This window comes from Anser brachyrhynchus (genome assembly GCF_964034855.1).
Source record: "Anser brachyrhynchus genome assembly, chromosome: 4".
NCBI lineage: Eukaryota > Metazoa > Chordata > Aves > Anseriformes > Anatidae > Anser > Anser brachyrhynchus.
In genome coordinates, this window is record NC_137698.1 from 32,971,274 (window position 1) to 32,982,454 (window position 11,181).

At 45.1% G+C, this 11,181-nt stretch overlaps 1 protein-coding gene across 9 annotated transcripts; it reads right to left on the reverse strand.

Moving 5' to 3' along the window:
* Positions 1–648: 648 nt before the first annotated feature.
* LOC308194371 (toll-like receptor 2 type-1) lies at positions 649–8,220 on the reverse strand. 9 transcript variants are annotated; one of them, XM_080590248.1, is made up of 5 exons: positions 7,804–8,219; positions 7,446–7,717; positions 4,327–4,396; positions 3,576–3,730; positions 649–3,399 (listed from the first exon to the last, which is right to left on the reverse strand). In XM_080590248.1, exon 5 carries the CDS (start codon positions 3,393–3,395, stop codon positions 1,014–1,016), a length of 2,382 nt encoding a protein of 793 aa, XP_080446374.1. In that variant the 5' UTR covers positions 3,396–3,399; positions 3,576–3,730; positions 4,327–4,396; positions 7,446–7,717; positions 7,804–8,219; the 3' UTR covers positions 649–1,013. The 9 variants fall into 9 exon arrangements, with proteins under 9 accessions (XP_080446374.1, XP_080446372.1, XP_080446375.1 ...); XM_080590246.1 differs by having other exon boundaries at positions 649–3,730; positions 7,876–8,220; XM_080590249.1 differs by lacking the exon at positions 3,576–3,730 and having other exon boundaries at positions 7,804–8,220.
* Positions 8,221–11,181: the final 2,961 nt, after the last annotated feature.

Sequence of the window (11,181 nt, forward strand, 5' to 3'; positions counted from 1 at the left end):
TCCCTTTCCAACTGGTGAAGAGCAATGCAGTATATCCAGGACGTATCTCACACTGAAGTACAAAAGATGAATTCCCTCTTACCAGTGTAGACTTTCTGCACTGGTTACAGAGGCAAGTGTGTAGGGGTGCATGGCTCAATGATGAATTAAATGTGCTGTGCAAAATAGAAGAGCAGAAACCAGTCTACAGTACCATCTACCCCACTCATTAGAAGTACATGCTTGCACACCACAAAAAGAAAGCAACTATTTCTATGGGTAGGTAAGGACACGTGGTAACCACAAAGGGGGAAACAAGAATCCCCAGGGAGAAAGAAGACTAAGAAAATTAAAAAACAAACATACATACATTGATTTAAGGCCTCCAAATTTCAAGTTATTGTACAAGGTGCCACAATACGACCTTGACCATTATTGAGCAAAACCCAACCTGTGCATGGTGGTATGGATTCCAGCATGAGTAGCCAGAAAAACAGTCTTATGAACAGAGATGTACATATTCAGTACTGTCTGTTTCATGTTCCATGGCAATGGTAGGGCTTCAGAAAGCATATTTTGATGTAAATTCTCAGTTTTTTTCTCAGAATGTAATTTTAATAGCATTCTATGCATGATGGTGCTGAAAAAAAAATGAAAGAACAACTGACATGGGAGTATTGAAGCACTTGGATTTATTTTCAATTGTAAACTACAAAGGGATTGTCAAGAGCTAATCAGTGATATGGTGACAGGAGGAAAGAGTACAGAAAAACACTGAATTCAGCTAAATGTATTTAGAAAAGTATCTAAAATCAAGCATGACTTCCAAATATCACCATTACTAGCAGGGAAGATCAGAATATAAAATCACTGGAAAGCCTTAAGTGCCTCTTTTTCATTTAATAACATGACTATCCACAGGAAAGCTAGTTTTTGTTAGGCAGAAAAATAAGAAAGATAAATTTCTTAGCAGGAACAAACGCTGACCTATACCCTTTGTGTAAATACACTGAAACAAGAACTAATAAATTGTCCTATGATTTCAAAGCTGCTTTCAAGTTTTCCCAAAATATCTCCTGCTGCTCTTCTTCATGAGGCCACTCCAGGTAGGTCTTTGTGTTCATTATCTTCCGCAGTTTGCAGAACCTCTTGGGAATAGCTTGGCTCTGGATGGGCTCCAGGAGGATGAGAATCGCCGCATCGTTGTTCTCGTCAAAGAGGCGGAAGTGCGAGAAGTCCAGCTCGTACTTGCACCACTCGCTCTGCACAAAGTGCTCCGACAGCACAAAGAGCGTTTTGTGGCTCTTCTCGATGGAGTCGATGATGTTATCCACAATCCACTTCCCGGGCACAAAGTCCCGCTTATGGAGGCACAGCCTAAAGGGGGGACACGCCTGCTCCAGCTCCTGCACCATGACGTTTTCCACCCAGTTGGAGTCGTTCTCGCTGTAGGAGACAAAAGCATCGTAGCAGATGTCCTTTGGCGGGGCTCGCTTGGGCTTCCGCTTGGCTTGGAGCCACGCCCATGTCATTCTCATGTACCAGACTGCGTGGTACTTGTACCCAATGGCCACCAGGATGAGGATGACCAGGAAAACCACAGCGCAGATCAAGGACACCACCAGGGACCGGTGACACTCCATCAGTGAGAGCTGCACGGCTCCAACCTGCACCCCTCTCACCGACAGGGGAGAGTCGCAGATGTAGCTTTCTGGCCACCCCACGAGCACCTGGCCTATCCCTGTCTGGTGCTGAATGAAGGAGAGGAATTCACAGGAGCAGATAAAGTTATTGGCGCTGGCATCCAGCAGCTCCATTTTCTTGAAGGACTCCAACTCTTCCTTGGAGAAGCTGTTGAGCTTGTTTCTTCTGATTGACATGGCCACCAAGTTAGGAATGCCTGCCGCATCAGGCAAGGCCTTCAGCTGGTTTTTTGCAAGGTACAGCTCTTTGAGAAATGGCAGATGCAGATTAAATTCCTTCAGGTTGTTTGCACTGATGTCCAACACTTCGAGAGTTGAGGGAATGCAAGCCGTTAATTTGGGAATTTGAGTACTGGAGAGATTCAAATATTTCAAATTTGCTGGCCACTCACACACATCTGGAATCTCACCAAAATTGTTTTGGCTAATGTCAAGATTATTCAGTTTGGGTAGATTAGTTATATATTTTGCAGTCTGGTTTAGGGATTTTAAAGAATTTTTACTTAGATTTAAAGTTTGCAATGAAGGCCAAGCACCTTTACAGATTGTCTCACTTAAGCGATTATTTACAAGCAAATTATCATGAAAGTCAAGATACAAAAGTGATGAAAAATTTCTTGCAAGTCTGCATGGTACCATGAATACTTTAGAGCTTGCAATGCTGAGTCTTTTCAGTTTACTTATTTGTGACTCCAAACCTTCCAGGTCAAAAAACAGATAAAAATGCAGAATAGTCATATTTGTTACTGATACTGTTTCAACAGAACCTAGTCCACTTCTTTTAATTGCTGTAGTATTCCAATTTCCTTTCCCCTCAAGCACACAATCTATTGCCTCTACCTCTCGCAAAGATGTGATTTCCTTCAATAACACCATTATTTGGCTAGCATATTTATCTGAGAATGAAGCTCTGGTAAAAGTCATTTTTTGTATCATTAAAGGAAGTGTAGAGTTCTGCACCAGTTTTTCATTTTCAATGTCCAATGCTATTTCTCTAATTTCTAACCAAATGGCAGAGTGCAGAAGGTCCCGAACAATTGCTGAGAACAGATCTACCCTTCTTATGCTTATGATCATGTGATTTATCTTCTTAATTGATTTCAGACTTCCGGGCTCATACAGACTGAGATTGCTGCCCTCGATCCACAGCTGGTTGAGAAGCGTAATGCCCTCAAAGTTTCCTTGCCTTATTGTGGAGAACCGCGGGTTGCCCAGGTGGAGGGAGCTCAAGTTTCTCAGGCTAGAAAAGGGAGAACTTTCCCCCAGGTCACTATAGCAATTGCCGTGAATGTGGAGGTGCTGGAGCGAAAAAAGGGGCTCAAACCACCCTGGGGACAAGTGAGCCAGGCTGTTATTTGACAAGTCCAAGAGCTCCAGTTTCCCCAGGGAGACAAACGAGTCCTCGTCTATGGAGCTGATTTTGTTGGACTGCAGCAGCAGGGTTCTCACGTTCACAGCCTGCTGCAGATCGTGCGCTCGGATGTGCTTTATCCTGTTGCGGGCCAAGTCTAACACCGTGATTTTGTCCGTGAGCCCCGAGGGAATGAAGTCCAAGCCCATGGAAGAGCAGTTGCAAGACTGTGTGGCATCGCATGAAGGACAGGCCTGCTTCAGGGCTTGTTCCTCAGAGAGACCGACAGCCAAGACCATGTACATGGCCCACACTTGCCAGGTATGCGTAGCTGTTGATTTTTGTTTTGGTTGGTTGAACATTTTGCTGTAGGAAACAGAAAGGAGAGAAGACAGTATCAATTTTGGGTTTGGACAGCAACTGGCAACAATTAGAATCCTGTGCAGTTTTATTAGCAAGTCCATATTCAAATTTTATCTCGTATGAGATATCATGCAACATCAGTCCTATTTGAGCTGCTGAAGCCTGGAAACATGGCATACTTATCTCTGAGGTACAGCCATATAGTGTCCCAACAGCCATAGAGGATGACTCAAAGTCCTGCCTTCTCATACACCCATCTGCTACAGCTCCTGTCTCCTAAGCCTTCAGCACTATGCCTCCTCTTTGGAATGACGTTACGACTGGATGTTTCAACCTAAGAAGGGGAAGACTGTTAGATACACTCACACCCTTTGAAGCATTAAACCGTCCGTCAAGTACAGCTACCAGGAAGTCAGAAACCAAAAATTAGAACAGGCTTATGACCACCTGGGTGGTACACACTGGCCCTTTCGGCCCTAAGAACAGGCTGCAGCTTCCTACGCTGCAAACATCTGCGGAAGAGACCCTGGGGTCTCCCACAGCGGAGCCTCAGGGCTTCTAAAAAGCAAAGCTGAGTACACTTCTCGCACGCCCTTTTAAACACTCTACAAGCAATTTACATTCTTTATCAGAAAGGCTGAACAAGCTGATACCCAACCCAACAAAACTATCACCCTTTTCTGTAAATCAGTGCTGGGAGTAGATGAGAATTAGACATTACCGTCACCCTATAAACTGAACGTAATTAGAACAATACTGATTTTAATTTACAGAAGGGCTGTGTTTCCTGCCATCGGTGCCAAAGAACATTTCACCGTTGGCTACACCAGCAAATAAGTCACTTATTAAAGCTCACAAGCTGCTCTAAATGGTTTCAGTACTGACAAACAGCATCGCCCAATGCTGAATACACAAAGAGTAAATACTTACCTTGTGTACTGCACATTGCATTTCTCTCTCCGTGTACCGATCTTGTACAGACCAAGTAGTCACCTCATACCTGTAATTGCAACAAGAACTGGAAACCCTTTGGCAGGTATGGAGCTAGAAAATATTTCAGCCTGTGCTCCTCAGACAAAACCTTATTGACAGCTTCCCGATCTCCACTAACTACTCAGGCAATGAAGCATATTGCTGTGCATGCCTGTTCTTTAGTGGCTGCTCTCCTAAGGAAATCACGGCTTCTGAAGAGTTCAAGATTGTCCACCATGCGTGACACTGACCTTCAGGCTCACAGTCTTGCAGTGCTGTACGTTTTTGTACCCTCTGCTCTGCAAGCTGAAATTCAGCAGCAGATCCCTCTCCTTCCGACAGTCAGCTCCCATTGCTCAGAAGGTGATGCAACCATTTAGCGCAAGTCATTCTTTCCCAATCGCTTCCGGAGGCATTAAGTGCAGAAATAGTTTCAAGGCAGAACGACATTCTGCTCTCTACCTCTCTACTTTTGGTATTTATTGCTTGGTATGTGTTGGGGGCTGTTAACTAGACTGAACAATGGAAGATCTCAGCACAGCCAAGATGTTTTGTTGTGTGGGTTCTAGAAATTGTTTAAATGTATATATATTTATTTATAAATAATTTGGAGTCAAGCTGTTTAGTCAAAAAGAATAATGGAGAAACACTCAGCATCATCTCCTTTCCTAGGATGCTGCGGTCATAAGTTATCAACAACTACAAAACGCATAAAATTGGAACAATACTTGGTCTCAGAAAGAAGACATAGCTTGAAAGAAAGTATCCCACTGTAAACATCCAAGACAATTTTGAAAGGGAAGGTTTGATGATATTTATTTTCGCCTGACTGAATGGAAACTCACATCTGGTCAAATGGCCAAGCAGGCTGCCAGTATGAAGGGGTAGGAAGCCTTCTTACCAGCACTGAGAGGGAGATCCATTAAATTCAAGCTCCAAACCTTCTGACAGCAGTTTCTATCTTTTTATACTTTTTTTTCTGAGCACAGAAATTGTCACAGTCTGCTGCCCACTTGCTCCAAGAGGTACCTGCCTGAAAGCAGACAGACACACTGACTGCGGCCACCTGCCCAGCCACACGTCAGGGGCCCAGCAGCATCTGACTGCTCAAGGTTGACAAAGCCCAGGCAGAAGCTCAAGTGCATCTGACAGCATGCTTCGGTCCTGCTACCTTAAAATTAGCATTGCACATAAGGTTAAAAAATTGCCAAAAGTTCCCTAAAGCTGTCTCTTCCCTCTTGCACCTCTCAGCTGGAATAGCTCTTGTTTTTAAACGGGAAACTTTTGGTTTTCAAAACTTTTCAAAATGTTAATTCTGAGTTTGGCATGACTCATTCCTGGGTTTTCGTCATCAAAATTGCAACTCCTCAAGAAAGTTAAAGAAGTTACATTTGTGAAGAGCTTTCAAGATACATGTGAGGCTACTTACTTCATTTAGTGCATAACAAGCACGCTTTCTTGTGTCTTACGGAGTCGCTATCATGCATTCATGGAGACTTTAGGTAGGTGTCAGCTTTTTTTTTCAGAAACACCGTCTCCCAACATTCAGGCTCAGCCTGCTCTTATCACACTTCTAAACTGGAACTTGGGGGGTGATTCGCTTGTTCAGAAAGCATAGGATGATAATACAGACCCAGAGGTTGCATGCAAGAGTATAAAATGAGGCATATGGATGTGGTTTCTGGTTTCTTCCAGAAAGAGAAGACTGGAGAGACTCTGCCCCTCTTCCTTGGGGACCTTTCCCAAAACAGCTTGGTTCAGCAAGCTGCTTAAAAAGCTGAGAAGTCAGGATGGGTGTTCTGCTTGTTTCCATCTGTAGGGGGAAAAAATAATCTACACAACTTCTCTCTTTCTCTCATTCCAGGTCAATTTGTGGGGATTTCTCAGGTTACCTGGAGTCAGGAAGGTCTGACAATTCACAGTGTGGCCAGAAACACTGGAGACTGGGCTCAGAATAACTTCTTTCAAAGTCAAAGTAGGAAAAAAAAAATCCCACTTTTTAAGGCAAGAATAAAATTCATCTCATCTGCTTTTTCTCCAGAGCAATCACATGTTCTGCATTGAACAAAGTTGCATCTGGTGAGTGCTTTCTCTCCTCCTCCCTGTCCGACTTGAAGCTGTGATTATCCTTCCTCTTTTGCAGTGCTTCACAAGGGTGCGTGCCTCCACCGACCAGCACACTACGTTTTTTCCCAGCAGAATGGCACAGAGCTGCAACAAGCCTGTACTCTTGTAACTGCAGCTGTTCCAAGCAGAGACCCCACACTGGTCCTTGTCAGAAGATATGTAGGGCTGAGGGAGAGCTGTGCAGGCCGTTTTTGAAGCTTTAAATGTCACTATGTATCTGACGGCAGCAGATGCAGCACCCATTTCCCTCAGATGGCTATGCCCTGACACACAGCTCCAGCCCTGGGCTCTGCATCACCGCTCCTGCCGGAGGGACAGGCTCCTACCTTACCTTGTCCCACCTCCAGTATTAAACCGCTGCTGCTGGGCAGGGCAGCCACAAATGGAGGGAAGGATGTATTAGATGGGTGTGGACCTAAACAGACATAAAAAAATGTTTATGCTTTTGTGTGGGACAGAACCCTACGAAATTGGTGTGGTGGTCAAACACCATGAACCAAGCAACGGTAGTCCATGGGGGAGCTTGGCCTCGGGACCAGGCTCCAGCTGCCAGAGCCCTGCAGCCCTCTCCTCCTGCCAGCCCTGGTGCTACCCCCCACGGTCATGTCTCTCTCTTTAAGTCATTTCCTCTTCACAGTCCCACGGGAGAGGATCCTGCAGCTGGTCCCCTCCCTTCCTCTCCTTCCTCCTGCATGACAGCATCCACGCTCCAAACTGCTCTCATTTTGCTCTTCCGCTTGGGAGATTGAGAAATGACGAGCAAGCAGCACGGGGTGGGGGGGGGGGGCTCACCAAGGGCAGGCAACTCCCTCCCTCAGCCCCTGCCTTGAAGAAACCACAGAAATAGCAGGGCAGGGAGGGAGTTCATGAATCCACTGGCCAGCAGCAATTTTAGCAGAAATGCCTTGCGAATTTTTACAAGCGGTGCAGAGCTCCTTCCCGATACTCACCCCGGTGACTAGGACGCGCCAGCTTGTCTGCAGCAGCGCAAGCTGGGCTGAACCCGCAGCGCTCTTCTCCTGGCCCCCCCCTCGGAAATGGCTGGTGAGGAAAGGTGGTCAAATCTGTGCCTGCAGTCTCTGGAGCAGGAGGTATGAGGCTTGTGTAATTGGAAGCAGGAGGCTTGGCATCGCTTCACGGTTCTGCAAGCAGAGCCTTGGCATGCACTGCTGGTGCCTATGCTTTAATCTGACTTGCAGCACTTCAGGTATTCATCTTCAAACTAAAAGGAAAAAAAAAAAAAGAGCATTATAATGAAAAATTATGAAAAAGCAATTTTAACTCCATCATGTTCCCTATCAGGCTTACATTGACAGCAGCCGAATCCCCTGGTTAGATCTGCAGATGCAGCTTAAATGTAGAAGAACAGATTCCCCTTACTTTTCTTCTGCAACATCCTCATTTATCTTTTCGCTGTGGCAGAGTGTGAGACAGTGTTGTGTAACTGACTGCACATTCAACAGCCAGCCTTTTGGACTGTCTTTGCCAAGCAAGCAGGTTTGTGATGTTGTTTTGTATTTTTTTTTTGTGTGTGTTTTTTTTTTTCTCCTCCTCTTGCTCATATCCTTTCTGAAAGCTCTCGGTCAGAAATGAAGCTGATTTGCTGCCTTAGCAGAGGAGCAGCTACCAGGGAGGGTTGCAGGCTGTGACACTCATAACACAGAAAGTTCTGTCTTTATGGCATAGCTGCAACAGCGTGACTCAACAGCAGAAACATCTGAATTTCTCCCAAAATAGTCCTGTTGATTTTTTGAATCCCAAGGAACTGCATCAACACAAAGCAACCAACTAAACAACTCAGCACCTTTCTTGCTCTGCATTTTAATAAGTGAGATGAATTTTTTTTTCTGAGATGATTTTTTTTTTCTGAGAGGAATGTTAGGATTTGAAGTTGATACACAGCTGTAAAGCAGTAAATACTACAGCAAGTTTTGACACCCTTCCCTTGCAGAACATCATGACAAATGCATAACAAACCCTGTTATCAGTGTCACACAAATTTGTTACTCCAAAATGAGACAGCTCACCTGGCATGCTGCAGGGAGCAAGGCAAGGTATGAAGCAAATGCCACCAGCCAGGAGACTCCCTCGGTGTGTGTGCAAGTTCATCAGGTTATGTACGACTGCCTCTGAGCACTGCCTGGGACATCCTGCACCCCTCAGAAAGGGGCCTGGTGCCCAGGGAAGATGCAGGGATGGGGACCGCGCTTGCAGGTAAGCGTCCAAGAGCCAAGACATCAGCTTTTCCTACAGGCTAGCTTGGCTGCATTGACCCTTACTTGTATTTCCCGTATCCATAACCCAAGATGCCCACACGTGCTCCACAGGGAGCCTAAACAGCCTGTGGAATGTAGGAGCCCAAAACACAGCCTGAGGGCTGGGCTCCCCCTTAGGTACCCTGCAAGCAACAAGCTGCAACATGGGGGGCAGGAAGGAGAGAGGAATCGCATCTCTTATGCTTGCTGTTGGACAGCTTCTGCTTCATTTCAGCTCACCAGGAGGGAAAATACGCTCTCACAGTCTGCCGGGTGCGAGCCATCACCAGCAGGCTGTCGTTAGGAAGCGAGGGTTTAACATCCCAGCGCTGGAATTTCCCGTGAAGGGGAAAAAAGGCTTCCCTCCACTCCGCAGAAAAGCTTTTTCAAACATGCTGGGCAAAGGGACACGCATGCCGGGAAATGTCACTTTGGGAAATGTCCAACAAACTGTGACCTTGCCTAGTGGAGATGGGTGCATGGACACGTGTTTTGTGCCTGGCTCTGCCTTGATACACCAAAAAAAGTGCCCTTTCTCCCCCCCCCCCCCCCCCCTTTTTTTTTTACGTGGAAGAGAAACATACTTGGGAATGGGACCAAGTCGCCGCAGAAACAGCCAGAGTTTGTTTCCTGCATGGAGATGGAAAACGCTGTGCTGGGATGCAGAGATACATTTTTAACTGCTTGTTACACAAAAATGAAATAAAATAAAATTCTGTTTAACAGTCGGGCAACAACCTGAGCAGGAAATGAATCAGGTCATTATCATATACTATAAAAATATCAAGATGTTTGTATTTTTTCCAAAAGAGACAATGCCAGGATATATTTTGCACAGGTAGCTCAGGCTTCACGTCCAATTGCTGCCTCCCTCTGTCTCCGTTACTATGAAGTATTTCAGATGTGACAGTGCATCTCAGGAAGAGAAAACCAACCCATCCCTTGTTTTCAGCTTTTAAAACCTCAGAAGCTCTTTCTTTGGTGCAGACACTTTTCTTGCTTTATCTGCTGTCAAAGCACCATATTTTTAAAAAATTAGGCAAAATCTAAGCAGCTCTTCCCAAGTTCGTGTGTACTGGAAAAAATGGTATCTTTCACAAGTTTCTTGCAAGGATTAATTCTATTGTGTTCTTTTGCATTTCTATTTTTTTTAACCAACTTTTTTAGGAGCTTGAATAGAGCAAAGTTTTAATCAGCCATGAAAAATAACGTTACTTAAAATGAAAAGCTTGATCGTAAGATGACGTTAATAATTACTTGAAAAGTGTGTGTCAAATCTGATAGAGCCACCAAAACATCTTCAAATAATTAGATATTTCCACTATCTGACCATTCCCTGACTTTCCAGACTTGAATATGAGTGAAAACAGACATCCCGAGCTGATTTTCAAGTACGCACTCAGCTATTTTAATCATTCCTCCTAAACTATCCTCAGATTGCATTTCTTGCTCTTCCCTAAGTGTGAGCGTAGCAATACCAGCCTAGTAATACTGCAGTCAGAACTCACCCTGTAGCTGTGGTTCCTCTTCTGCATTGTGCCTTTTTGCCTTTATCACAGTTTCCACAAAGCAAAAAATACCCTGTGCTAGGAGATCAACCCCCAAAACAAAGTGCTGTCTAATACTGTGAAGTACCCACCTGTAAAACTTTGTCGAATTCAGCTCTAATCGCCAGTTACCTGGACTACTTCCACAGGCTGGGCAGCGGTGGCACGGGCTTGTGAAGGATTGGTCCTATCTCCGCGATGTCCCATTACCCCAGGAGCGATGGTCCAGAAGCACTGCTGACCCTTCAGGCCTTTTAGCAGGACATCAGACCTCTGGCAGAGACCAAAGCCCTGGTGCGACAGGTGATTACAAGCACAGAGTAGAAGAAAACAAAACAACCCCCCCAGCTCTTAACCTGAAATCAAGTAGGCAGCCTGTACAGGTTGCAACAGGGGCCGTAGTGATGCTGAAGACTTCTGCAGGTCTTTAATAAGCATAGGACATATGGTAACACATTCTTTTGGGCAATCTGATCCCTAATTTGCATCTTTTGGATGGAAGAGATATCAAAGGAAGAGGAATCACAGGAATTATAGGCAAAAACGTGGTAAAAACAATCAACCTTCATGACAACAGCTAGAATTATAAAGCAAGGCTAAATTTGTTCAGCGGTAACCATAGGATAACAAAATCTTAAATCCTCTCTACTGTGGGAAAGAGCATCTCTCTCACCTTGTCTCAATGCAGGGGATATTCCTCCAACCCTGAACCCGTGATGAGGTTTGCACCTGCAGGCACAAGAAGAGCTTTGTTTCTTTGGGTCCCAACCTCCAGCACTTAACAACTCTCACCCAGCAGGCTGGCCACCTGGTTGGCTTTCAGCTTAGCACTTACCCAAGTGTCAGCATACAGATTCTTTTTCTATTTATAGAGGTCATGCTAC

What these genes read in the sequence shown, in the direction of transcription:
- LOC308194371 (XM_080590246.1), bottom strand. Translation starts at nt 3,497, where the DNA reads ATGGACTTGCTAATAAAACTGCACAGGATTCTAATTGTTGCCAGTTGC.